Source organism: Panthera pardus, unplaced genomic scaffold (genome assembly GCF_024362965.1).
Source record: "Panthera pardus isolate Hobbes unplaced genomic scaffold, ASM2436296v1 HiC_scaffold_8, whole genome shotgun sequence".
Classification (NCBI taxonomy): domain Eukaryota; kingdom Metazoa; phylum Chordata; class Mammalia; order Carnivora; family Felidae; genus Panthera; species Panthera pardus.
Window position 1 is genome coordinate 91,546,676 of NW_026527013.1, and position 24,113 is coordinate 91,570,788.

Consider the following 24,113-nt stretch of genomic DNA (forward strand, 5'->3'; position numbering starts at 1 on the left):
CTATTATGGTATTACTATTGATGAGTTAGTTTCCTTATGTTTGTGATTAATTGATTTATATATTTTGGTGCTCTCACATTTGGTGCATAAATGTTTACAATTGTTAGGTCTTCTTGGTCTATAGACCCATTGATTGTGATATAATGCCCTTCTGCATCTCTTGATACAGTGTTTATTTTAAAGTCTAGATTGTCTGATATAAGTATAGCTACTCCAGCTTTCTTTTGTTGACCATTAGCATGATAGATGGTTCTCCATCCCATTATTTTCAATCTGAAGGTGTCTTTAGGTCTAAAGTGGGTCTCTTGTAAACAGCATATAGATGGATCTTGTTTTCTTATCCATTCTGTTACCCTTTTGATTGGAGCATTGAGTCCATTGACGTTTAGAGCGAGCACTGAAAGATAAGAATTTATTGCCATTATGATGCTTGTAGAGTTGGAGTTTCTGGTGATGTTCTCTGGTCCTTTCTAATCTTTTGTCGATTTTGGTATTTATTTATTTATATATATATATTTTCATCTTTTCTCCCTTAGAAAGTCCCCCTTAAAATTTCTTACAGGGCTGGTTTAGTGGTCACGAGCTCCTTTAATTTTTGTTTGTCTGGGAAACTTTTTATCTCTCCTTCTATTTTGAATGACAGCATTGCTGGATAAAGAATTCTTGGTTGCATATTTTTCTGATTCAGCACACTGAATATATCCCGCCACTCCTTTCTGGCCTGCCAAGTTTCTGTGGAAAAAAAAAAAAAGCATCTTTCTAATATGTTTGTCATTAGAGACTTACTGTCTTTTTTTTTTTTTTTTTTTTCTCTAAAGCAGGAGCTTTGTTCTTGTGATATTTTACTTGATTATTTCTTCACTATGTTCTTGGAAAACTTTTGGACAGTTGAGATATGTTGGCAAATGAGGAATCTGGTCCTTTTAAAGTTTAGTATATGTATGTATAAGTTTATGTTTTTATGTTTTCGTGTGAGCAGAAAGCCCTCTGGAGTTATGTTTAGTTACAGTCTTTAGTTCTAGGAGAGAAAAACCCTTTTTATCCCATGAGAATTTGTTTCTCAAAGGAAATGTTATGGAATTCTTATGTTCCGGGTATTCATCATGGAATTTTGTTCAGTGTTACTTCTGATTCTGCTTTCTTTGGACACTTGGAGCTGGCCTTTTAGTGGAAATGAGACATAACTCTCAGACATCTCTAATGTCTTTGTAAAGAAGATGAAATTAAGCAAGCAAGCAGACAAAAGTCCATTGACATACCAGAACTGAGTGAAGTGAATCTTGATGTGATGAATTCACCATCCTTAAGTTTATTCTTTGGACTTGGCCTTTTTCCGATGTTGCCTCCAGGAGAGAGTGTGACCCAGCTGGCAGACACAACCCTTCTCTCTAAGGCTGCTTTTCAAATGATCTGATTTAGAGCTGAACTCACTACTTACTCATTTGATAACATCATAGCTTAACTACCTACTCATTTTCCCTCCTCTGCTTTTTTTTTTCACCTGTCTTTTGTTTAGCTTTCAGTAGTTAGATTATTCTTTGTAACCAGCTTTTATATACTTTGTCCATAAACAAAAATTTTAAAGCATTTTTCTCACAGCATTCTATAATTAATACCCTTTCACATTTAGGGAGAAGCAAGATGAAGTATAGAAAGTTTTCATAACTCTACTCTTAAATCAAATATCAAGTCACTAGTGGGGCCTGGAAGCCCTGTCATCTTTCTCCCAAGCCTTTTTCATTCAGGAAGAGTATCCATTTTTCAAGACTGATTCGTCTTTTGTCTGCTCATTTTGTCTGCTGATTTTGTTGCATCCAAACATTGGGGTTTCTTGCACTCAGATTTAATTACAGCTCAATATGACTACGTATTATATTGTTCTCTGGCTACTAAAGATCTTAAAGATCTGCTTTGACTTCAAAATTATACGAATAAGCGTCTCTTGTTCAGACCTTAAATGAATGCCTAGTAATGGGCAGTTAATGGCCAAAATGATGGAGAGACTGATGTATCAGAAGATAGCTGGAGCATAAATAGGTAATGAGGCTGCCTGACTTCCTGAATGGAGATGGGAAAATCGAGCTGGTGTCTGTGTCAGCATAGTCTCTGTGCTTCCAGTTTATCGGAGCAGAGGGGCTACTGGAGACAAGGGCCCGTGGCTGCCAGGGAATCACAGACTTTAGGGTGTTCAGTGCCACCAGAACTGGACACTTCAGCAAGGTAAATTCAGAGAATGCCTCTCAAAAACTCATCTAAAGAAAGCCTTGTTTCTAAAGTTTGTGTGTGTGTGTGTGTGTGTGTGTGTGTGTGTGCGTGCGTGGTATATACGGCTTCACCTAGAGGTACTCTAGGTGCAGAGATTTCTATGGCATCATATCTATCCTTGGGTCATCCATCTCAAAACAAGGGTATGTCACATCAATTGAACATATTTACATTGATTGTAAAAATTTTCACGTCAAATAAAGTCAGTGCAAGGACAGGCATTTCATTTGGAGAGCAAGTTCATCTGGAGGGCAAGATCATGGGAATTGGCTACACTTTAGGCTTACTCATGTTATTTTCTCACAGAATTCTACTTCATAAAATTATTTCCATATCTTAACTAACTAGCCAGGGGAAAACTATCTTGTTCATGTGGCCACAACAAATTGTAGAATGAAGAATCTTAAGGTTACTAGATGTGTCTCTTTGAGCTGTTTTGTCCAAAGTCCATGCAAGGCAATGGAGTAACTACAGTGAAATGATGGTCATTTTTCAATTGGCCTTTTCTGTTGTAGAAAAAAAGGGATAATATATGCAAGTGATTATTGGTATTTTGTTTTTTACTGAGCTCAAGGTGTATTAGATGCCAGGAATTACACTTGCATTTTTTTAAAAACTCAGTTGAAGCAATCAAATGGCAAAGAAGTATGTAGGATGCAGAAAAGCCAGAGATTCTGTTACTTGCATTAAAGACTTCTTTTTAATAATGTTCATTACTTTCACAGTTATTGTGCTGCACAATGCCATTTGATTGGGAATATTCCCACCCATTGGTATTCATTGATTCATTCAAGTTGGGCTTAATTAAACACCCAGACTACCTTGTCTTTCTCTTTGTGTCAGAGTTCCAATTCTACCATGAAAGTTTTAGCGTCAACTTAGCTTTCAAAAAGGGTTATGAATAAAGCAGTCTTCAAAAGTTCCTTTGTATTTATTTGATCTTTGGGTTATGTAGGTTGGCCCTGGTTCATTGGCTCCAGGAGATATCAGGAGAAAAAGGCTGCCGAGAGGCAAAATGCACAGGAGCATGGGGCTATGTTAACTTCATATTTAAATTTCAGCTCTTAGCCATGAATAATAAATAGGCCTCAATCTGGAAATTTATATCAGGTTCTTCTGGTCCTAAAATTCTGTGATTCATTTTTGAAATTTGAAATTAAAATTATCCTTATGTAATTTTATTGATTTATGAAGTTTTCTTGCCATCTGGATAGTTATTTTATATCTTTGCATGTTTTCCCCTTAATCTTTTGTTTCACAGCTTCTATAAATGTCCGCCTCACTACTTCTCTCAGTCCCGAAAACACACACATACGCTCACACAATTTACCATACCTATGTAATTTTTTTTTCCTTAAGAGATACCTACTTTAAACTAATTCTTAATTTCTTAGGTTGTAATCAAATTGGCCTCAGAACATGTGCTCTGTGTCAGATGTGGTAACATTATTGACTGTTCTGATGAAAAAGTTCTAAACACTGCTTTTCATTATTTAAGTTTTCTTTTCATATATATTAAAAAAGCTCATTAGAGCATTTTAATGGCTCTAAAAATGCTCCTTTTTTATTTAAAAAAATTTTTAACATTTATTTATTGAGAGACTCAGAGAGACAGAACATGAGCGTGGGAGGGGCAGAGAGAGGAGGAGACACAGAATACGAAGGAGGCTCCAGGCTCCGAGCTGTCAGCACAGAGCCTGACACGGGGCTCAAACCCACGAACTGTGAAATCATGACCTGAGCTGAAGTTGGATGCTTAACTGACTGAGCCACTCAGGTGCCCCTGATGTTTATTTATCTTTGAAAGAGAGAAACAGAAAGACAGAGTGCAAGCAGGGGAGGGGCAGAGAGAGAGGGAGACACAGAATGCGAATCAGGCTCCGGGCTCTGAGCCGTCAGCACAGAGCCTGACGCGGGGCTTGAACTCACAAACCGCAAGATCATGACCCGAGTTGAAGTCAGACGCTTAACCAACTGAGCTACTCAAGCACCCCAAAATGCTCTTTTTTTAAATAATTACTCATATGGGGCGCCTGGGTGGCTCAGTTGGTTAAATGTCCGACTTTGGCTCAGGTCATGATCTCACGGTCCGTGAGTTCAAGCCCCGCGTTGGGCTCTGGGCTGATGGCTCAGAGCCTGGAGCCTGTTTCGGATTCTGTGTCTCCCTCTCTCTCTGACCCTCCCCCATTCATGCTCTGTCTCTCTCTGTCTCAAAAATAAATAAACATTAAAAAAAATTAAAAAAAAAATGATTACTCATATGAACCCAGTAAAACCTGCGAGCACCTCCAAGCTGCAGAATGGAAGCCAGGATGAAGTGTGATGGGAATGGTCTCTGCCGCCAAGTAGCGTGACATTGCAAATGACCTTTGCTCACACTGGCCTCACTTTCCTTGTTTGTAAAATAAGGGTGTTGTATTATATGAGCTTTAAGGGTTTTCTCCATATTATTCTATGATACTGAAGTGTTTGATTAATAGTTTTTAAAATCACAAATCATTCTTATGTAGTAATTTGAAAGAAGGCATTTCTGCAAAATTACATTTTAAAAACATCCCTGAGAGCCAGGAGCACCTGGGTGGGTCAATTGGTTGAGTGTCTGACTCTTGATTTCGGCCAGGGTGTGATCTCACCGTTCATGGGTTTGAGCCCCGCATCGGGCTCTGCGCTGAGAGTGGAGTCTGCTTGGGATTCTCTCTCCACCCTCTCTCTCTGCCCCTCTCTCACTCACAGGCACTCTTTCTCTCTCTGAAAATCAATAAATAAACTTAAAAAATATCTCTGGGAGCAATTACTACCTTTTACATTCAAATTAAACTTAATAAATATTAGAAATTTTCTTTGACAATGTGCGTTAGGAATTACCCAACCCGCTCCTGAAAAAAAAAAAAAGGGAAAATCCTGATATTGTATGGGTTCTCTTGTTTCAAACATTTTCTTTTTCTTTGAACTAAAAAGGCAGGGTCTAAGATTAACTTTCTGAGACCCACTCTGTCTCACTTTGATGGTGTTGGCTAAGAAGCTGCATTGTTAATATAGCATGAAGTCAGTGTAATTCTACTTAATTTATTATTTCTCCAAGATAACCTAAAGACATAAACATGTTTCTTTTCTTTGGCCTGGTTTTTAAACAAACATGGAGAAGGCAGGTTCCTGAATGATAGAAGGTCACAGAGAATACAGGGACAACATTTACTGTCGTGGTCACCACTGCAAGTTGGGTTTGGTTGGGAAAGTCTGATGTTTGGAGTTTGATCCTTATGCCTTCATGGGTATCAGTGCTTCCAATGTGAGTGCCATGGAGGAGACTGACATGGAACCATTGGTGAAATCAACTCTTTATTGAACCCCTTTTCTAAATGTTCAGGCACATTGCCATTGAATGCTGTATTGGTTTCGTATTGCCGCTGTTACAGCATTACCACACATTACATTACCACAAAATTAATATAACAAAACAGCAAAAATTAATTTTCTTAAGTTCTAGAGATGAGAAGCCTGGAATGGGTCTTACAAAGCGAAGGTGCAGGTGTTGGCAGGAGTATGTTCCTTCTGGAGGCACTAGGGGAGAAATGTTTCTTGCTTTTTCCAATTTCTAGGGGCTTCCAATGTTCATTGGCATGTGGCTTTTGCCTCACCTTATTCTCATCTCTGTTTCCATGATCACATCTCCTTCTCTGACTCTGACCCTTCTAAGACTCTGGTTTTATAAATACCCTTGTGATTAGATTGGGCCCACTTGGATAATCCAGGCTAGTCTCTCCATCTCAGGATCCTTAAATTAAGCACATATGCAAGCTCCCTTTTTCCATGTATGGTAGTATGTTCATGGGTTCCAGGAGCTAGAGTTTGGGCCTCTTTAGGGCCATTATTCTATCTGCTATAGATTCCTTTTAGTCACTTATGTGTCTCCCAGGTGCCACCTCCTCAGAGAGGCTTCCAGGACCACCTAGAATCTCATCTATCCTGGTCACCTGTTTACCTTGTTTTATTAAATCTGGGAATAGTGTATTTATTTTCCAATTTTATTTCTTATTGTTAATTTTCTGTCATTTTATTTGTCACTTTCTTTCTCCTTCCACTTGAAAACAAGCTCCAGTAACAGAGAAACATGGTCAGTTTTCTTCACTACCTTGTCTACCAGATCAAAATAGTTCCTAACACTTGGTAGATTCTCAGAAGATGTTTGTTGAATGAATCAATCTGTATACAGTCTAAGGAAGCCTGCCTTACATTACAACAATAGTAATATATACTTGTTCCTATTACTATCAATAATGCAATTTTTTCTTTTTACTAAATAGCAGTTAAACATGCTGTCAATAGATTTTCTTTTGAATTTAAGTAATGTGTTTCTCTTTGGGACATGTATGAGATCAATAAAGATACCAGATATAAACTGAAGCTACAGGAAAAACAAAACATAGGGACTAGATGAAATTAATATAAACAGTGAGTATCTTGCTAAGAAAGAATGGTTATATTATCTTGATCCCTACAATGAATCATGATGCCGTGATGAATAACATGGGGCCTCTTCCCTGTTGACAACAGTAAATGCCAAGAAAGAATGGAGGGAAGAGGGAAGAGAGGTTTTAATTGAGACAGCAATTCTGGTAAGCTGAGCTTTCCTCAGCCTGTTCCAAAACACGGTTGTTAGCACTTCAGGAAACTCTGAAAGCTTTTAGACAAAAGGAAAGACATTAATGGCATTACGAACAACCTTGATGGAAGGAGTGCGTTTCTATAAGCAGGTAATTTATAGCTGTTAAATTTTTGCTCATTTTTGTATCCAGGTGACTCATAAAACAAACCCTCAAATGAGTTAGGAAATACTTACTGAGTACCCCATGCTGGTCAGTACTGAGGCCCTCATATCAAATTGAACAGTATTGAGGAGGAGGGGAGGAGGAGGCTTGAAAGGGTTGGGAAGACTTCATAGAAGAGGAGTGTTTAGGCTAAACTGTGTTTCCTCCAAAATTCATATGTTGAAGCTCTCACCCCTGCTATGACTGTATTTGGAGATGAGGTATTTAAAGAGGTAATTAAGACTAAATGAGGTCATTTGGGTGGGCCCTAAATACAGGATGACTGATGTCCTTACAAGAAGAGAGAGAGGGGGGCACCTGGGTGGCTCAGTTGGTTGAGCGTCCATATCTTGATTTCAGCTCAGGTCATGATCCCAGGGTTGTAGGATGGAGCCCTGCATCAGGCTCCATGCACAGCATGGAGTGAGATTCTCCCTCCCTCCCTCCCTCCCTCCCTCCCTCTCCCTTTGTGCCTTTCCCCTGCTCGTGCTCTCTTTCCCTTTCTTTCTCTCTCTCTCTCTCAAATAAAAAAAAGAAGAGATAGAGAGACACAGGCATGCACACATACAGAGTAAAGGCCATGTGAGGATCCAGTGAAAAGCCAAGGAGAGAGGTCTCAGGAGAAACCAAATCTGCCTATACCTTGATCTTGTAGTTCCAGCCTCCAGAACTTTGAGAAAGTAAATTTTTGTTGTTTAAGCCACCTAGTCTGTGGCACTTTGTTATGACAGCCCTCAGGGATTGATACAAGGAGGGGTTTGATCTACATCTTGAAAGATGGATAGGGCCATTTCTGGGAAATGGCCTTGGTGAAGATCACTCAGTATCCAAGGGTCTGGTTCATCATGGCACTTTGCAGAAGTGATGAATGAAAGCCACAAAAAAAGTGGGAATGCACACAGCTTGTTGAATTAAAGAGAAGAGAGAATTGCGCATGAATAGAGTACAGGTGGGTCCTTGGGGACTTGTGTGGCATTGTCTGGGAGGTGGGGAGGAGACTGTGGAGGATCTTGATATCCAGGGGGAGAAAGTTTGTATTTGATACAGTAGAAAATCTGGGGCTTACCAAAAGTCAATTTTAGATCAGGGTGAATATGATCTATGGCAGATATGGAAATGAAGAGTAAGGTGTGTCTTCAGGAATTACAAGAAGAAAAAAAAAAGCCAGAGTTTGGTGATAGATAGCCTGGGTGTTAACTGGGAAGAGCCAGCAGTTAAAAATGAATGGTAATGAGGTAATGAGGCTGAGAGGTATTCAAATAGTTGTTCTTTCTTGGGGTTTCATGGGGATTGGAATGTGTTAGCAACTGACTAACTGGAATGCCCTACCCCCACTTCTTTCAAATACTTGAAAATAGAAGGATTACCCTTTCTTTCCATAAAGCTTTATTATTATCAATTAAGCTTTCTCCTTTCACCTACAACCAGAAGCTTACTATGTGTGAAGATCCCAGGGATGATTGAGGTGCCCTTTATGCCCCACAGAATCCTAGGATAGTTCTTTTTTTAAGATGTGCTCGTTCTCCGAGAACAGTAACACCATCTGCCTCACGTACCACATAAATACAATTGCTCAGATGGTTCTTATCTATAAAATCGCGTTTGTTTTATTTTCACTGTTGGAATTATACGTGTTTATTTTAGAAATTTTGGATACCAGACAGACATAAACAAAAAATTAAAATAATTCATAGTCCTGCTTAGCTATAGCTACAGTTAATATTTGGGGAATCAAATGGAATAGTTTTGATTACTTCAGTTAATGCATATGATTATTGAATATGTTAATATTAGTGTTATTGGTAACATTACATTTTTTTTTAAGTTTAGAGTCCCTTGTGATTTTCTCTGGGAGTTCCTAGAATAGCATAGAAAATAGTGACTTTTTTTTTTCCAAACAAATTTTCGTAGGTGGTATTTGCAGTAGATAGCAGAGGTTCAGTTTTGCTCTTAGGAAGATGTGGAAACCTCTCTGAAATAATGTTTGGTAAATTAGAACTGACTTATTATTTTTAAAGTGTGTGTTTCATTTAGGATGAAGAAGGTTTTTAAGAGATTCAGATATCTTCCTTGTAAATAGCTCATATTCACTGTATTATTTTACTCTTGAACATATTTTTCCTATCTTTTTTTTAATGTTTACTTATTTTTGACAGAAAAAGAGAAAGAGCGGGAGAGAGAGAGCACGCATGGGTGCAGAGAGGGAGGGAGGCAGAATCTGAAGCAATGTGGGGCTAGAATGAACCTGCCAGATCATGACCTCAGCTGAAGTCACACTTAACCGACTGAGTCACCCACGCACCCCCCATGTCTCTTTTTTAACATACAAAGTTTAATTTTAGAGGAGCCAGTCATTTAATACAGAATAAAATGAATGAAGTGCAGTCTTCTTGGAAATGAAATGGTTAGCCACTTGAGATAAACCAGAAAGGTAGGGCGCTTGCCCTCTAAGGTTAGGTGGTATTTTACTTCAGACTGGTGAATGTTTGGCTTCTAAGAAGGTGCAGATTTTATGTTTTTTTCATTTCATGTCCGCGTTGAATTGGCTTTCTAATTTATGATGTTATAAACCTTTTTGAATCATCATAAGAAATGCTTATTGTCCAATTGCCGTGGCTAAATAATAAATACCTTTTATCTTTTTGATATTGCAGTTGACTCATGTTGACCAGGCAAGCTTCCAGGTTGATGCCTTTGGAACATCCTTTATTCTCGATGTCGTGCTAAACCAGTAAGTCTTTGTTGAGCTGTTCTCACTTTTGTCAGATATACATTCAAACCACTTTTATAACTTTTGTAAAGTTTTGTTTTCTTACTGTATTTTACTTCATCTTCCCATATCAGTTAAATACTACATTTAAAACTTTTCTATTGACTATAAGTTATAAAGTCTGACAAATGACAGGAAATGGATATTCATTTAAAATTGAACAGCTGTAACAGATTTGAGAAGGTAAAGTGGAGGGCAGGACTTACTCTAATATTTTGCATAAGAGTATATGTGACCTAAGTTCCTATGAATGGCAGTAAATTGTGAAAATAATATTTAGGATTTTAACACATCTTCTTTAAGAACAGCAGAAAAGAGTTACTTTTTTTGCTCAGTGATTCAAAGGACTGGCTGCATGATGTGCGACTCCTAATAATGGCATTAGATGCTTTGATTTGGGAGTCCGTTTCTGTGAGATGTAGGGTACTGCTATTATTCTGTAAATATGATATAATTTTGGAAATTCTGTTTTTCAGTTTTATTAGCCACATTTGAAGTGTTCAATAGCTATCCATGCCTAGTGGTTACCTTATTGGACAAGGCAGAACATTTCCATCACGGCAAACGGTTCTGTTGAGCATTGCTGGTTTAGATTTCTTTTGGGGAATGGGCACTATGTATAACTGTTAGATTCTTGAGCTAGATCAGTCAGTATTCAGGAGGAGAATTCATGTCTTCCTTTTAGATTCCAGGCCATGTCCAATGGATTAACTTAATAATTAGTCTTACTAGGATCCTGGTTTTTATGGAATTTATTGCAACGTCATAAATTTTGATAATATCATTTGTGTTATATTAATGTTTAAGCCGTGTATTAGGTGTTTTTTTTTGTTTTTTGTTTTTTTTGTTTTTTTTTTTTTTTAGAGAGAGAGAGAGAGAGAGAGAGAGAACAAGCAGGGGAGAGGCAGAGGGAGAGAGGGAGAGAGATAATCCTAAGTAGGCTCCACACTGTTAGCTCAGACCCCAAACTCTGGGCTCTATCCCACGACACTGGGAGATCATGATCTAAGCCTAAACCAAGAGTCAGATGCTTAACTGACTGAGCCACCCAGGAGCCCCTAGTTTATTTTTTAATTAGGCTGTCTCATAGCTACCTCTTGTAAGTTTTTCTCCTCTCTCCCCACATTTTTGTAGTTCACAAACAAATCTGAAAAGCATTGTGTTAGATTGACTATTTGGGTGATCCATTAATGGGAGTTGTTTGTTCTTTGATCATGTACATTTTAAAAATGTAACATAAATTTTTAAAAATGTGGCATAAACTATATTTCTACTGTGCTCATTAAAATACAGTTTATTGCTTGTTTTTAAAATCAGTGGCTTAGAACATATATAATTAAAGCCTTTCTACCACACTTTATACCAGGTATTTAACCTAGTTTCATGGAGCATAAGACTCTGTTAATATGATTTGTATCTTATATTCCTGCTTGATGTAAATGACCTAAAATATACATTTTTAAGTTACTTACTGCGTTTTTTCGGCAACTTTCATATTCTAAAGTTTTTAAAAACTCAGTATAAAGGAATGCATGCTCCTTAAAAGAATAATGATAAAGTAGCAAAAACAGTGTCATATAAGTGTACCACTTGGAAATGGATTGCCCCATTTTATTTAAAAAAAATTTTTTTTAATGTTTATTTACTTTTGAGAGAGAGAGAGACAGAGCACGAGTGGGGGAGGGGCTATTTACTTTGGAGAGAGAGAGAGAGAGAGAGCGCACGCGCACACACACGTACGCACGAATGGGGGAGGGGCAGAGAGAGAGAGGGAGACCCAGAATCCGAAGCAGGCTCCAGGCTCTGAGCTGTCAGCACAGAGCCTGACACGGGGCTCGAACTCACAAACCATGAGATCATGACCTGAGCCGAAGCCGGACGCTCAACCAACTGAACCACCCAGGCACCCCTGCCCAATTTTAAATTGTAACCCTCTCTGCTCTCACTCTTTTATCGAGCCTACTACCTGTTCTTCTCCCCTGCTTCATTTTTATTTTAATTTCATTTAATTTTGTTTTATTTTATTTTAATGTTTATTTTTGAGAGAGAGAGAGAGAGAGAGAGAGAACGAGTAGAGGAGGAGCAGAGAGAGAGGGAGACACAGAATTTGAAGCAGGTTCCAGGCTCTAAGCTGTCAGTACAGAGTCTGACACGAGGCTTGAACCCATGAACCATGAAATCATGACCTGAAGTTGGATGCTTAACTGACTGAGCCACTCAAGCACTGCTCCCCTGCTTCATTTTTTAAAACATAATATTCATCACCATTTAGTATATAGGTTGAATCACATGATATCATCATTTTTGCACATCATTTTGCACCAGCATTGTCATATGGTGAATTAATATTCTGTATTTTAATTACTTACTTTGTTTATTGTCTTTTTCCTCTCACTAGAGTGTAAGCACCTTGAGGGCAGGAATTTTCTTTCCTTCCTTGGTGTTTCCTTAGCACAGAATGGGTACTAAATTCCAGGCTGGGAAGCTATATAGACTTAGAAGCCAGACATTGGAATTCCCTGGAATTTGCAGGACACAGGGAAGACCAGATAAAGGATGGAGGCTATCAACTGGGGAGAAGGCAAACAGCAAAAAAGATCCAGAGATTAAGTGTTTGGGACTAGCTCCCAAAAGCTGAGCATCTGTATATAGGTGTGATTTGGAAAGTCAGATTCCTACGTTTCTGTTTCAATGACTCTTTCCTATCCCTCCTTTATTTTTAAATTTTATTAAATTTATTTTATTAAAAAATTTTTTTAAATGTTCATTTATTTTTGAGACAGAGAGAGAGCATGAGCGGGTAGAGAGAGAGAGAGAGAGGGAGACACAGAATCTGGCGCAGGCTACAGGCTCCGAGCTGTCAGCACAGAGCCCAATGTGGGGCTCGAACTCACGAGCTGTGAGATCATGACCTGAGCCAAAGTTGGACACCCAACCAACTGAAACACCCAGGCGCCCCTATTTAACTTTTTTTAACATAAGAATAATTTAATAGCATAAGTTGAGGGAGTGACATAGACGTGGAAATTCCCTCACATTCCTCCTTTAAATCACTATTCCTGTGGATAGCCCAGCCTCAGTTTCTGGTTCCTGACAGTTGTAAAGCCTTGATTATCAGTTCTCAAAGAAATGATATTTTTTCCTGTCCATTCTGCCCTAAACTACCTCACTTCCTTTGGAGAAATCTCAGCCCCAAAACATTCTGTTCCTAAAGGCGAAACACACATGGCCATACTTATCAGAGCATGAATACTTTGGAATACTAAGGGTAAAGCAGAATTTCTTTGGAGATACTGGCAAGAATCTCCATTGGGCATTTTTCCTCTTATTGCAATGGAAATTTAAAATTGCAAGAAATACAAAGTATAAGATAATAACATAAATGGAGGTTCCTGGGCTGAGGAATATGTGAAGTCCTTTTTTTTTTTTTTTTTTTTTTTTGTTCTGGGATCTATATTACATATGGGTTGCACAAAGCTGATTTCTTTATGCTATAAGAGCCAGGATGATTTGATACAAAGTTTTTTTTTTTTCTTATTTTTATGAAGAATGTTTTTAATTCATGGTTTCAGTTTATATATTGCCTTGTGGTTGTGTTGATTAAGGAGCAGGAAGGTGAAAAATTGAATATGCTCTTCAAAAATTATTTTTCTTATGAGGCAATTCTAGGGTTGTGGGACCGGTGGAGTTTTTTGTTTATTTGTTTTAAACTGGAGGCAAATTAAATAAGTCTCTGTGTAGCTGGATTCCAGTTGCAGATTAGATCCAATAATACATATTTTTAGATTGGAGTGGAAGGAAAAGTATCATTACATAATATTCCTTCTGACTGTTCAGTAAACAGAATTATCTATAACAAAATTATGCAAGAGTTCAACCTTTAAGTTGTAATTTCTACAAAAGACAGATAAGGAATATAGAATATGGCTAAAAATGAAAAGCACAGCCAGTTCCTGTTTTGTCGAGCGATTTTTAGTTCTTTCATGGGGTCACACAGTTGTGAAATTTCACTCTTTAGGACAGATCAATTAAAAAAAAAAGCCCATGGGGCACCTGGATGGCGCAGTCGGTTGAGCGTCCGACTTCAGCCAGGTCACGATCTCGCGGTCCGTGAGTTCGAGCCCCGCGTCAGGCTCTGGGCTGATGGCTCAGAGTCTGGAGCCTGTTTCCGATTCTGTGTCTCCCTCTCTCTCTGCCCCTCCCCCGTTCATGCTCTGTCTCTCTCTGTCCCAAAAATAAATAAAAAACGTTGAAAAAAAAATTAAAAAAAAAAAAGCCCAAACCTATGGTCTAGCCTGGTCAAACTGGTCCTGAGGCCACATTGGACCTTTCCAGAGATCAGTGACTGGTGAAACATTTCTGGGAAAGAAGAAGACTCGATGAAGATATTTTATACCACATATGTAATACTGTATATACATATGTGTGTGTGTGTGTGTATACACACACACACACTATATAAAATAGTACATAATATATATTACATATGTGTTATTGGAGCAATTCATTCAAGCCAGGTCTTTTCCTATAAGTCTCTCTCCTGTTCTTCAAAAAGTGAATGATTAAACTGCCCAAAGCCTTGCACAAATTTTGAAAAAATTTCTTTTCCATATTCCTTGATCCTTTTACAACAGGTGTCCTGACAACACAAATCACACGTGTAGGCACACCCACACCTGCACCCATACACACCCACATACCCATCCCTACACACCCCACAAAGAAGCAAATACTCCACATGGATATGGTTAGTTGTTTTATGATGTGAAACATATAATTAGGAAGAGAACCTATCTTTTATAGCCTGTTTTTGGAAGGGGATTCTGTGGTACAGTTCACAGATTTCAGATGATCCTGTTCCTAAGTTTTGACTATATTTTACATATTCTCTCATTTTTAAAATTCTGATAACAACAAAAATATTTTCTATAACTGAAGATCCTTTTATCAGTGGCATTTTTCCCTATGTGACAGGAGGGAGGTGGGGAGCTGTCAGCAGATGGGGTTGCCCATGCCAAGTGGGAGGTGGTGTAGAGATGGGGGTAGGGGGAGGGGGAGAAGCAGGAACAAGGTCAGACAAGGAACATCCAAATTCTGTTCAAATGGGCAAGTCCAGTTTTGTCTTCTCTCATTTAGCCAATTAGTCACCTTCTAATCATTTGCCAGTCAATCACCTCTTGATTGTTTTCTGCTAGCACTCTTGAATTTGCAGGGAAAGTAGAAATCCCAATGGACAAAAAACAGGGTATGAATCCAATTGGAAGTTAGGTCTGGAAGTCTCATTTCCTTAACTATGCTTTATGTACATTGTGAATAAAAATAAGTGATGGGTGCTTGGGGTGCCTAGGTGGCTTAGTCTGATAAGCGTCTGACTCTTGGTTGCGGCTAGTTCAGCTAGTTCAAGCCCCACATCGGGCTCTCTGCTGACAGCACGGAGCCTGCTTGGGATTCTGTCTCCCTCTCTCTCTGCCCCCTCCCCCTTTTGCTTTCTATCTCTCTTTCAAAATAAGTAAAAAAAAAACTTAAAAATTAATGAGGTTGGCAAGATAGCAGGACCCAGATTATATAGGGTCTCATAGACACAGAAAAGACTTTGGATGACAGGCAAACAGAGACTCCTGGTTTTCCCCACACCATGATCTTGCATTATTGACTCCTTTCTCCACTAACTTATGATCCTTTATTAATCATATTTAGTTATTGTATATTTTAATGTCTTCCCAAACCAATCTCTTCTGAAGATCTATTCATTAATTTTTTGGCCTGGTATCCTCATACTATTTGTTGTAGCTTTATAAATGTTTTAATATCTAGCATAGAAAAATCTCTCATTAGTTTTCTTTTGTAAACTTTCTTAGATATTTTGCCTTTTCTAATATGGAAATTTATACTAACTTTGTCAATCTCCTTTTGGAATTTTAATTGAATTGTTACTAGATCTCTATTTTAATTTGGGAAAAGTACATGTTTTTATAGGTACTTATTCTTTCCATCCAATACCATTGTGTTTTTTTGTTTTGTTTCTTTGTTTTTTGTTTTTTTTTTTTTTTATTTAAGCATCTATTTTGTCTCTCAGTAAAATTTAGTACTTTGGTTTTTACAGGTTCTGCACATTTCATGTAGAACCTTTTCATAGGAATTGTGGTCTTTGTTGCTACTGTGGATATCTTTCCATGTTTTGTAATTTAGTTATTAATGATATTTAGGAAAGTCACTGATTTGCATACCTTATTAATTTCTTTAATGTTGCTAGTGCTTTTTATTTGTTTCTCTTGGATTTTCTAGTTTGACAATAACATTACTGGAGAATTATAAAAGTTTTTTCTTGGGGCGCCTGGGTGGCTCAGTCGGTTGAGCGGCCGACTTCGGCTCAGGTCACGATCTAGCAGTCCGTGAGTTCGAGCCCCGCATCGGGCTCTGTGCTGACAGCTTAGAGCCTGGAGCCTGTTTCAGATTCTGTGTCTCCCTCTCTCTCTGACCCTCCCCCATTCATGCTCTGTCTCTCTCTGTCTCAAAAATAAATAAACGTTAAAAAAAAAAAAAAAGTTTTTTCTTTCCAAAGTGTTACTTCATATTACTGTTGCCCATCTTAATGCTTTCTCTAGCAGTTCCTGAACTCTATTATTTGGTGATAATAGCATTTTTGTCTTGGTTCTTTTTTTTTTTTTTAATGTTTGTTTATTTTTTACAGAGAGAGAGAGAGCGAGCACAAGCAGGGGAAGGGCAGAGAGAGAGGGAGACACAGAGTCCGAAGCAGGCTTGAGGCTTTGAGTTGTCTGCACAGAGCCCGGCACGGGGCTTGAACTCACGAACTGTGAGATCATGACCTTAGCCAAAGTCGGATGTTTAACTGACTGAGCCACCCAGGCGCCCCATGTTTTGGTTCTTTGGGGACTGGGAATATGTCTTGTATTCACTGTTAAGTAGAATGTTGATTGTTGATTTTTGAGAGCTAGTCTTTATTATGTTAAAGCAATATCCTATATCTTGTATAATAAGTTTTTTTAAGGGAATGAGTATTAGATTTTATTGAACCCCTTTCTAGTCAATTTGAGTGAACATATTGATATTCTTATTTGACAACTTTATCATGTTGCATAATTCATCGTTGTAGCCCATATGTTGCTGGCCTTTCTAGTTATGACTACAGAATGGAATTATACCTCCTGTTTTTATCTAAATTACTATGGCATAAGCCCTTACGGGCTTTTCTGCTATAAGTTACCTCTGTCTCCAAGTGTGTTCCTCAACCATTTAGGAGATTTGTTGTTGTCTTTTACCTTGCCCCTCCATTCCTGCCTCTGATAGATCTCCTGCAGTGACTCTCATGACAGCTGCCCTGCTGGGCACAGCTGCCCTCCACCAGTGAAGACTGCTGACATCTGCCAGGAGTGGTCACTCCAAGTACCCACGGGCCCAAACCCACCCACAGGCCTTCTTGTGGAGTCGTTGCCACCATAGTAGGAGGGCACAGCTATAGCCTCTACTTAGAGATAGGCAGAGAAAAGGGCAAGTTCTTTTTTTCTCTGGTCCAAGGCACCATACGTTCTGTTTCAGTGTGAAAAGCACTGGGGACATCTACTCTCAGAAAGTGAAATTGGACCCCTAATCTCAGAGTGATGATCTGACTTGACTACCATGGCTTCAGTATCTTTCCCAAAGTATGACTTATTCAACTCTAAATAATATTCCATGTGTGATGACTGTAGCCTAGAACACCAAGTACATGTCTTTGTCACAGTCTTTACTCCTGCATGAGGTGAGGAATAGATTAGGATTGTACAGCCCTCCTGCATTCGATCTGGTTCCTAATTTTCCCTGATCCAGTGCTTAGACAAGGATAGACAGTTTTCAGGAAGGGGGCAGGAAGACAAACACAAACATGGGGCAAACACTGCAATTAACACCCTGAGGAGAGTGTAATTGCTTTTCTCTGTTGGTTCAGGCTCTCTGAAGAGTTCACAGAACCCCAAGGATTTCCTGGGGGAATCTGCTCCCCCCAAAAGGGAGAGTTGCCCAACTGCAAATTCTAGTTTTTATTTTAGAAAGTTACAACTGATTTTAAGACAGTTTCTAATTTAGAATTTTAAGATCCAGTCTCTTTAGATACCCTATTACTAACTACTAAAATAGATATATGCTGTTATATTATTAGAATTTTTACATCAGCAATAATGAATGAGATTGTATCAGAATTAAAAAACTGTATAAAATGAATTTTTTTACTTACAAAAAATTCCTTGAAACACTATCTTGGAGACTATAAGAGTCACATACGTATCTTTAGTGTTTAAAAGTCCTTACCTTTATTTTGACTAGTCCAGTAATCTTTTAAAGAGATAAGTCCTTGATAAATAGTCATTTATTTTTTTTTAATGTTTATTTTTGAGAGAGAGAGTGCTCGTGCACGCACGTAAGTGGGGGGGGGGGGGGGGAGTCCGCAAATCCTAAGTGGGCTCTGCGCTGACAGGAGAGAGCCCAATGCAAGGCTCAAACTCAGGAACTGTGAGATCATGACCTGATGCTTAACCCACTGAACCACCCAGGTGCCCCAATAAACGGTAATTTCTGATGGATATTGATATATTTATCTACTTGTTTTTAAACCAACTTTGGGAAGTTGTATTTTCCTGAAGAATTGTCTACATAAGTTTTGTCAGTATATTTTTGTGTATGCTTTTTAGGAAATAACTTCTAAAATTTCTTCTATATCTGTTGTTATATCGTCATTTTCCATGCTTTCGTTTATGCTTATCAGATATAAACTCAAATATACAAACTTTTAGGAACATATTTACCACATAAATTAAGCAATGTGATTATTATTTATTTATTTATTTATTTATTTATATTTATTTATTTTTTAATGTTTATTTATTTTTGAGAGAGAGAGAGAGACAGAGTGTGAGTGGGGGAGGTGCAGAGAGAGAGGGAGATACAGAGTCCGAAGCAGGCTTGAGGCTCTGAGTTGTCCGCACAGAGCCTGACACGGGGCTTGAACTGTTGAACTGCAAGATCATTACCTGAGCTGAGGTCAGTCACTTAACTGACTGAGCCACCCAGGCGCCCTGCAATTTTTAAAAACAATTTTATTGAGGCGTTTTTACACGTCATAAAATTCATCCCTTTCATGTGTACAATTCAATGATTTTTTTTTTTTTTTAATTTAACTTTACTGGGTGGTGCAACTATCAACATAAGTCAGTTTTAAAACACTTTTCTTTTTTTTTTTTAAGTTTATTTATTCATTTTTGAGAGAGGGGTGGGCACAGAGAGAATCCCTAGCAGGCACTGTGCAGTCAGCACAGAGTCCAACCCACAGGGCTCAAACACACGAACTGTGAGATCACAACCTGAGCTGAATCTGACATTTAACCAACTGAGCCACCAAAGGTGGCTCTAGAACACTTTTCAATTCTCCACTAAGATACCTCATTTTTATTGAAACTTAATCCCCGTTCCTGTCTCCAGCCGCAGGCAACTACTAACCTCCTTTTTATGTCTTTATAAATTTACCTTTTCTGGGCATTTCATATAAATGGAATCACACAATATGCATTCTTCTGTCTAGCTTCTTTTATTTGACATGATTTTGAAGTCCATCCCTGATGTAGCATGTCTTCACAGTTCATTCCTTTTTATTGCTGAATATTATTTCATTTATAGATATATGATATAGATAGATTACGTCTATCCATTCACCTGATGACGGGTATGTACGTTGTTTGCAGTTTTTGGCAATTATGAATAATGTTGCTATGAACATTCACATGGAAATCTTTGTGTGGATCTAAGTTTTCATTTAGTTTTATGTTTAATTGTTTTGAGAAATGCTAAACTGTTTTCCAAAGTGGACTTTTGGTTTTTTAATGGTACAGTAACAGCTGTTTTTCTGTAAGTTCTATTTTACAGGAAGAGTGGTGTCAGGTATAAATAGTTGCTAAGCTTTCAGGTTCTCAATTCCACGTCCATTGCAAGTCTGGAAGGAGCTCCATGCTTCTCATGGTTATGATTTTATGCTCTTTGATTCATAATAAAACTCTACATTTGAAATATATATTGAACTTCTGACACTTTTTAAGGGATAAGATTCTACCATTAGCACTTTATATAGGAATTTTATATAGACCTGATATTTTTTATACCACAGCTGAAATGTATTTCATTTCTGCTCTTTTGTTCTAAGTTGAAAGATGGTCATTTTAAATTCTGACTGCTAACACTAGGCAGAAAGTGTCCTGGGCTTAGCCTAGAATGGCCTTGATTATTAGCTGGGCAGATCTTGACTGCAAAACCCATAGCAAAGGAGAATGGTGGGTGAGGTAGGGGGCATTGGATGTGCCTGGCCAAGAGCCGAAAAGTCATCCAGTACTAAAGCTGAGACCGGGAAAATTGTTTTGAAGGGGGCATCTGGAAGGAGTTCTAGAGGCAAACAGGACCCTAGGGGCTGGAGCCTTTTATAGGGTTCGGAAGGCCAAACTCATGGGTAGGGAGAAAGCTGTGCAAGGCTCAAGTCAGTCCTTTTATAAGGATGGGTCAGAGCTGAGCAGAGGAGAGTCAGCTTCCTATTACTGGTCTGTTTAAGCTTTCTCTTTCTGGTTTGTTTTTAAAAGTACAGCCTTGGCAGATAGCCTCTCCTTTGCTGTCCTGCCTGCTGCTCCCTTGCAGTATATTCAATAAACTTCTTTTAAAAAGGAAAGGGTGCCACTTGGGTGGCTCAGCTGGTTAAGCATCCCATTCTTGATCTTCGCTCAGTCATGATCTCACAGTTCACTTAGTGAGATCTGGCCCTGCGTCGGGCTCTGTGCTGACAGCACTGAGCCTGGTTGGGATCCTCTCTCACCCTCTCTCTTTCTCTGCCCTGTTTGTGTATGCTTTCCCTCTCTCTCTCTCTCTCTCTCTCTCTCTCGAGCGCGCTCTCTTTCTTGAAGTAAATAAACCAACTTAAAAAAAAAAGTACAGCCTTAGTGCAGACTCCTTTGTCTTTCATCTGATTGTTTAATATGACCTTGAGATGTTTTTGGCACTATCCCCTCTCTTTTTAATCAGGGAGTCTCGAGATTTCAGCACATTTATGAGTATATTATTTAAATTGTAAATAGAATAGTTACATAATTATTTAGTATAACTGAGACTATTTATGCCCCTTGGTGTTTCAAGGAAAATACCACATAAATACTATTTTTATAGTTAAAATGATTACTGTATATTTCTGTGTTATAGATTTATGTAATTTGCTGGATATAGTAAATATTTTTGATGTGCAGTAATGAAACTTGCAATAAATGTTTTTGCATAATGGCAAAGAAACTCTTTGGAGTTTTTACAGTGATTAGGAGACACATCAAAGATTAAATTATAAGAGTTCACTGCTATTTTTATCCTCGTTGCCAAATTATACAACTCTGTTAAATTATTTAGCAGTGATATGGTAGATAGTCCAACTAAGGGGAATTTTGCTGGTGCAATAAATTGGATTCCCTAGACATATTTAATATAAATTTAAGTTTATGATATGGCTGTTAAGATATTAGGTGAACAAAATCTTTGCAAGATGAAAGACTAAATTTGAGTGACTGGACACTTGTTCTTTAATGGCAACATTTGTTTTATGTAAAGACTGTGTTTGAGGCACCTGGGTGGCTCAGTCAGTTAAGTGTCCCGACTTCAGGCTCAGGTCATGATCTCACAGTTTGTGGGTCCAAGCCCCGCATTGGGCTCCGTGCTGACAGATCAGAGCCTGGAACTTGCTTGCTTGCTTCAGATTCTGTGTCTCCCCCTCTCTCTCTGCTCCTCCCCTGCTTGTGCTCTGTTTCTCTCTCAAAAATAAATAAGCATTAAAAAAAAAGACTGTGTTTTAGGGTGAGGTATAAGGTACATATTTTACCCCAGGTGATGCCATCTACATAGAGCTGGCTTGTTGCTCTTTGTCTCTGAAATACATTTCTCATTCTATTAAAAATATATATCAACTTGTTATCACTCATTGTGAATATATGTATATTTTCTCATGCTTCAGCTCTTGGCATAGGTTCTCAGCCAATGAGATCTGATGTGGAAGGTTGTACTTTACATGCTTGTCGCATGAGTGTTAGCTATAACCGTTGTCAGGGAGTGTGGCCATATTATTCTTTGGTGATTCTTTAATTTGTCTAAAACCAAAGAGTTTTGACTTCTAATACCTAGAAGTGATAGTGCTAGGCATGCTATACTAAGAAACAAAGAAATATGAATGGCCTGGTCATTAAACATTTTACAGAGGCTTAAGGCTTTTGCTGAAAGTGGGAGAGGATAAAGATCAGCTTCAGCTTCCTTCAAGGAAATGGTCCCAGAATCATGGGGTAAAAATGCAGAGGCAGCAAGGAATGGAAACATGGTGTGATGATAGGGAGGGAGGGGTCATAAATATTGTTGCAGCATGGTGGCCGGTTGCAATTGTATGAACAGTAGCTGGGAGGAATTATACATGGGTGCCTGTTATAAAACTGGGGGATTTGAGAGAAAGGCCCTGGTGTTAGAAGGTGGAGGAGGTAGGGAGCCTGGGTGGCTCAGTCAGCTGAGCATCCAACTCTAGATTTCGGCTGAGATCGTGATTTCACAGTTCGTGGGAACTGCTCAGGTCATGATCTCAAGGTTCATGGGATTGAGCCCTGCGTCAGGCTCTGCACTGACAGCATGGAGCCTGCTTGGGATTCTCTTTCTACTTCTCTCTGCTCCTCCCCCACACATCTCTCTCTTTCTCTCAAAATAAACAAATGAACATTAAAAAAAAAAGGAGGTAGAAGAGGGTCAGTACCGTATCCTCTGATACTGAGAAGGCATTATGAGATCAAAAGAATGAAGGAAGTCGCTCTGTAATGGTTAGACAGAGTTTTATTCAGGGTAGCTTACTGATAAGGGGGGATTGGGTGGACAGATGATCCAGGCTCTACGCAGCTCTTCTCTGCAATTCTCCTTTAGTCTGGACCTTAATCCCCAGCTTTTATAGAACAAGGGGCATGGCGGTGGGCTGTTGAGTGGTTATCTAAAGTGGTGCCGTCCTGTGTGCCAGAAGATGTAACTAATTATCTCAAGTAGGGTCTTTTGTATGCCAGTTGTCTTTGCTAGTTGCCTGAAGTGGCACCTTCTGTGCCCCAGAAGATCTCTACTAGTTGCCTGAAGTGGCCTGTTATGTGCTCCTCTCTAGGGAAGATCAGAACAAGCCTCCCCACATTCTAGTCAGGGCATACATTAACTTCCACAGGGCCTAGAACACATAGTCCTGAGATTGGTCACTGCATGGGCATGAACAAGATGGAGGGCCAAAGATGGAGTCAGTGTTGTTAGCCCTCCTACAACCGGAATGCTCCTCTGTAAGGACTATGCTGGAATAACCCTGTGCAGGACCTTTTGCGTAAGTGTATTCCCATATTTCGGGGTGTATCCCTTGCTCTTGCAGGGAAGAAAATTAGAAGACTTCTCTTATGGTAGGATATGCATTAGATTAATGTTTATGGCAGGGCATTTACATATGAATTGAATATTTAAACTCAAGTAATCTCTACATATTTTATTTTAAGAAAACCTTGTGGTAACTGAACTCATAGTAACTTCAGTTTTATCCTACTCAGACGTGTTGGAGAGGTAAGGCCAATAGAAGCATAAGACATTTGCGGTCTTTCTGGAGGTTATTCTTTGTGCTGCCTTGCTCTTTTCTCCTCCTCTGCTTCTCAGAGGATCAATAGCCCTTTTTAGCAATGGTTAAAACAGCAGATGGACCTCTTCAATTCAGGCATACATATCCCTCTCCAGTAGACATGATAAAATAAGAGTTATAGATAACTTCTTCTTAGTCTTAGTCTAGAGATTTTTGCTTTCCCTGTATATTCTTTAAAAAATATATTTTTTAATGTTTATTTTTCAGAGAGAGAGATAGAGTGTGAGTGGGAGAGGGGCAGAGAGAGAGGGAGACCCAGAATCTGAAGCAGGCTCCAGTCTCTGAGCTGTCAGCACAAAGCCCATCGATGGGGATGGGGGTGGGGGGTGGGTGGCTAGTACTCACAATCCACAAGATCATGACCTGAGCTGAAGTTGGACACTTAACCGACTGAGCCACCCAGGTGCCCCTCTTTTTTTTTTTAAATGTTTATTTATTTTTGAGAGAGAGAGGACAAGCAGGAGAGGGTCAGAGACAGAGAGGGAGACACAGAATCTGAAGCAGGCTTCAGGCCCCCAGCTGTTAGCACAAAGCCCAGTGCGGGCTCTGACTCGTGAACTGAGAGATCATGTCC

The 24,113-nt window shown here is 38.9% G+C and overlaps 1 protein-coding gene across 22 annotated transcripts in view; it reads left to right on the forward strand.

The window, feature by feature from the left end:
* Positions 1-24,113, forward strand: part of ADAM22 (ADAM metallopeptidase domain 22) — a 232,640-nt gene that overhangs the window by 30,883 nt on the left and 177,644 nt on the right. For all 22 annotated transcript variants that reach the window (XR_008420609.1, XM_019443219.2, XM_019443214.2 and 19 more), the window contains exon 3: positions 9,728-9,804. Coding sequence is in view for 21 of the 22 variants with exons in the window: in XM_019443219.2 (XP_019298764.2) it covers positions 9,728-9,804 (77 nt within the window). In the remaining variant the exon portion in view is untranslated. The remainder of the gene's footprint in view (positions 1-9,727; positions 9,805-24,113) is intronic.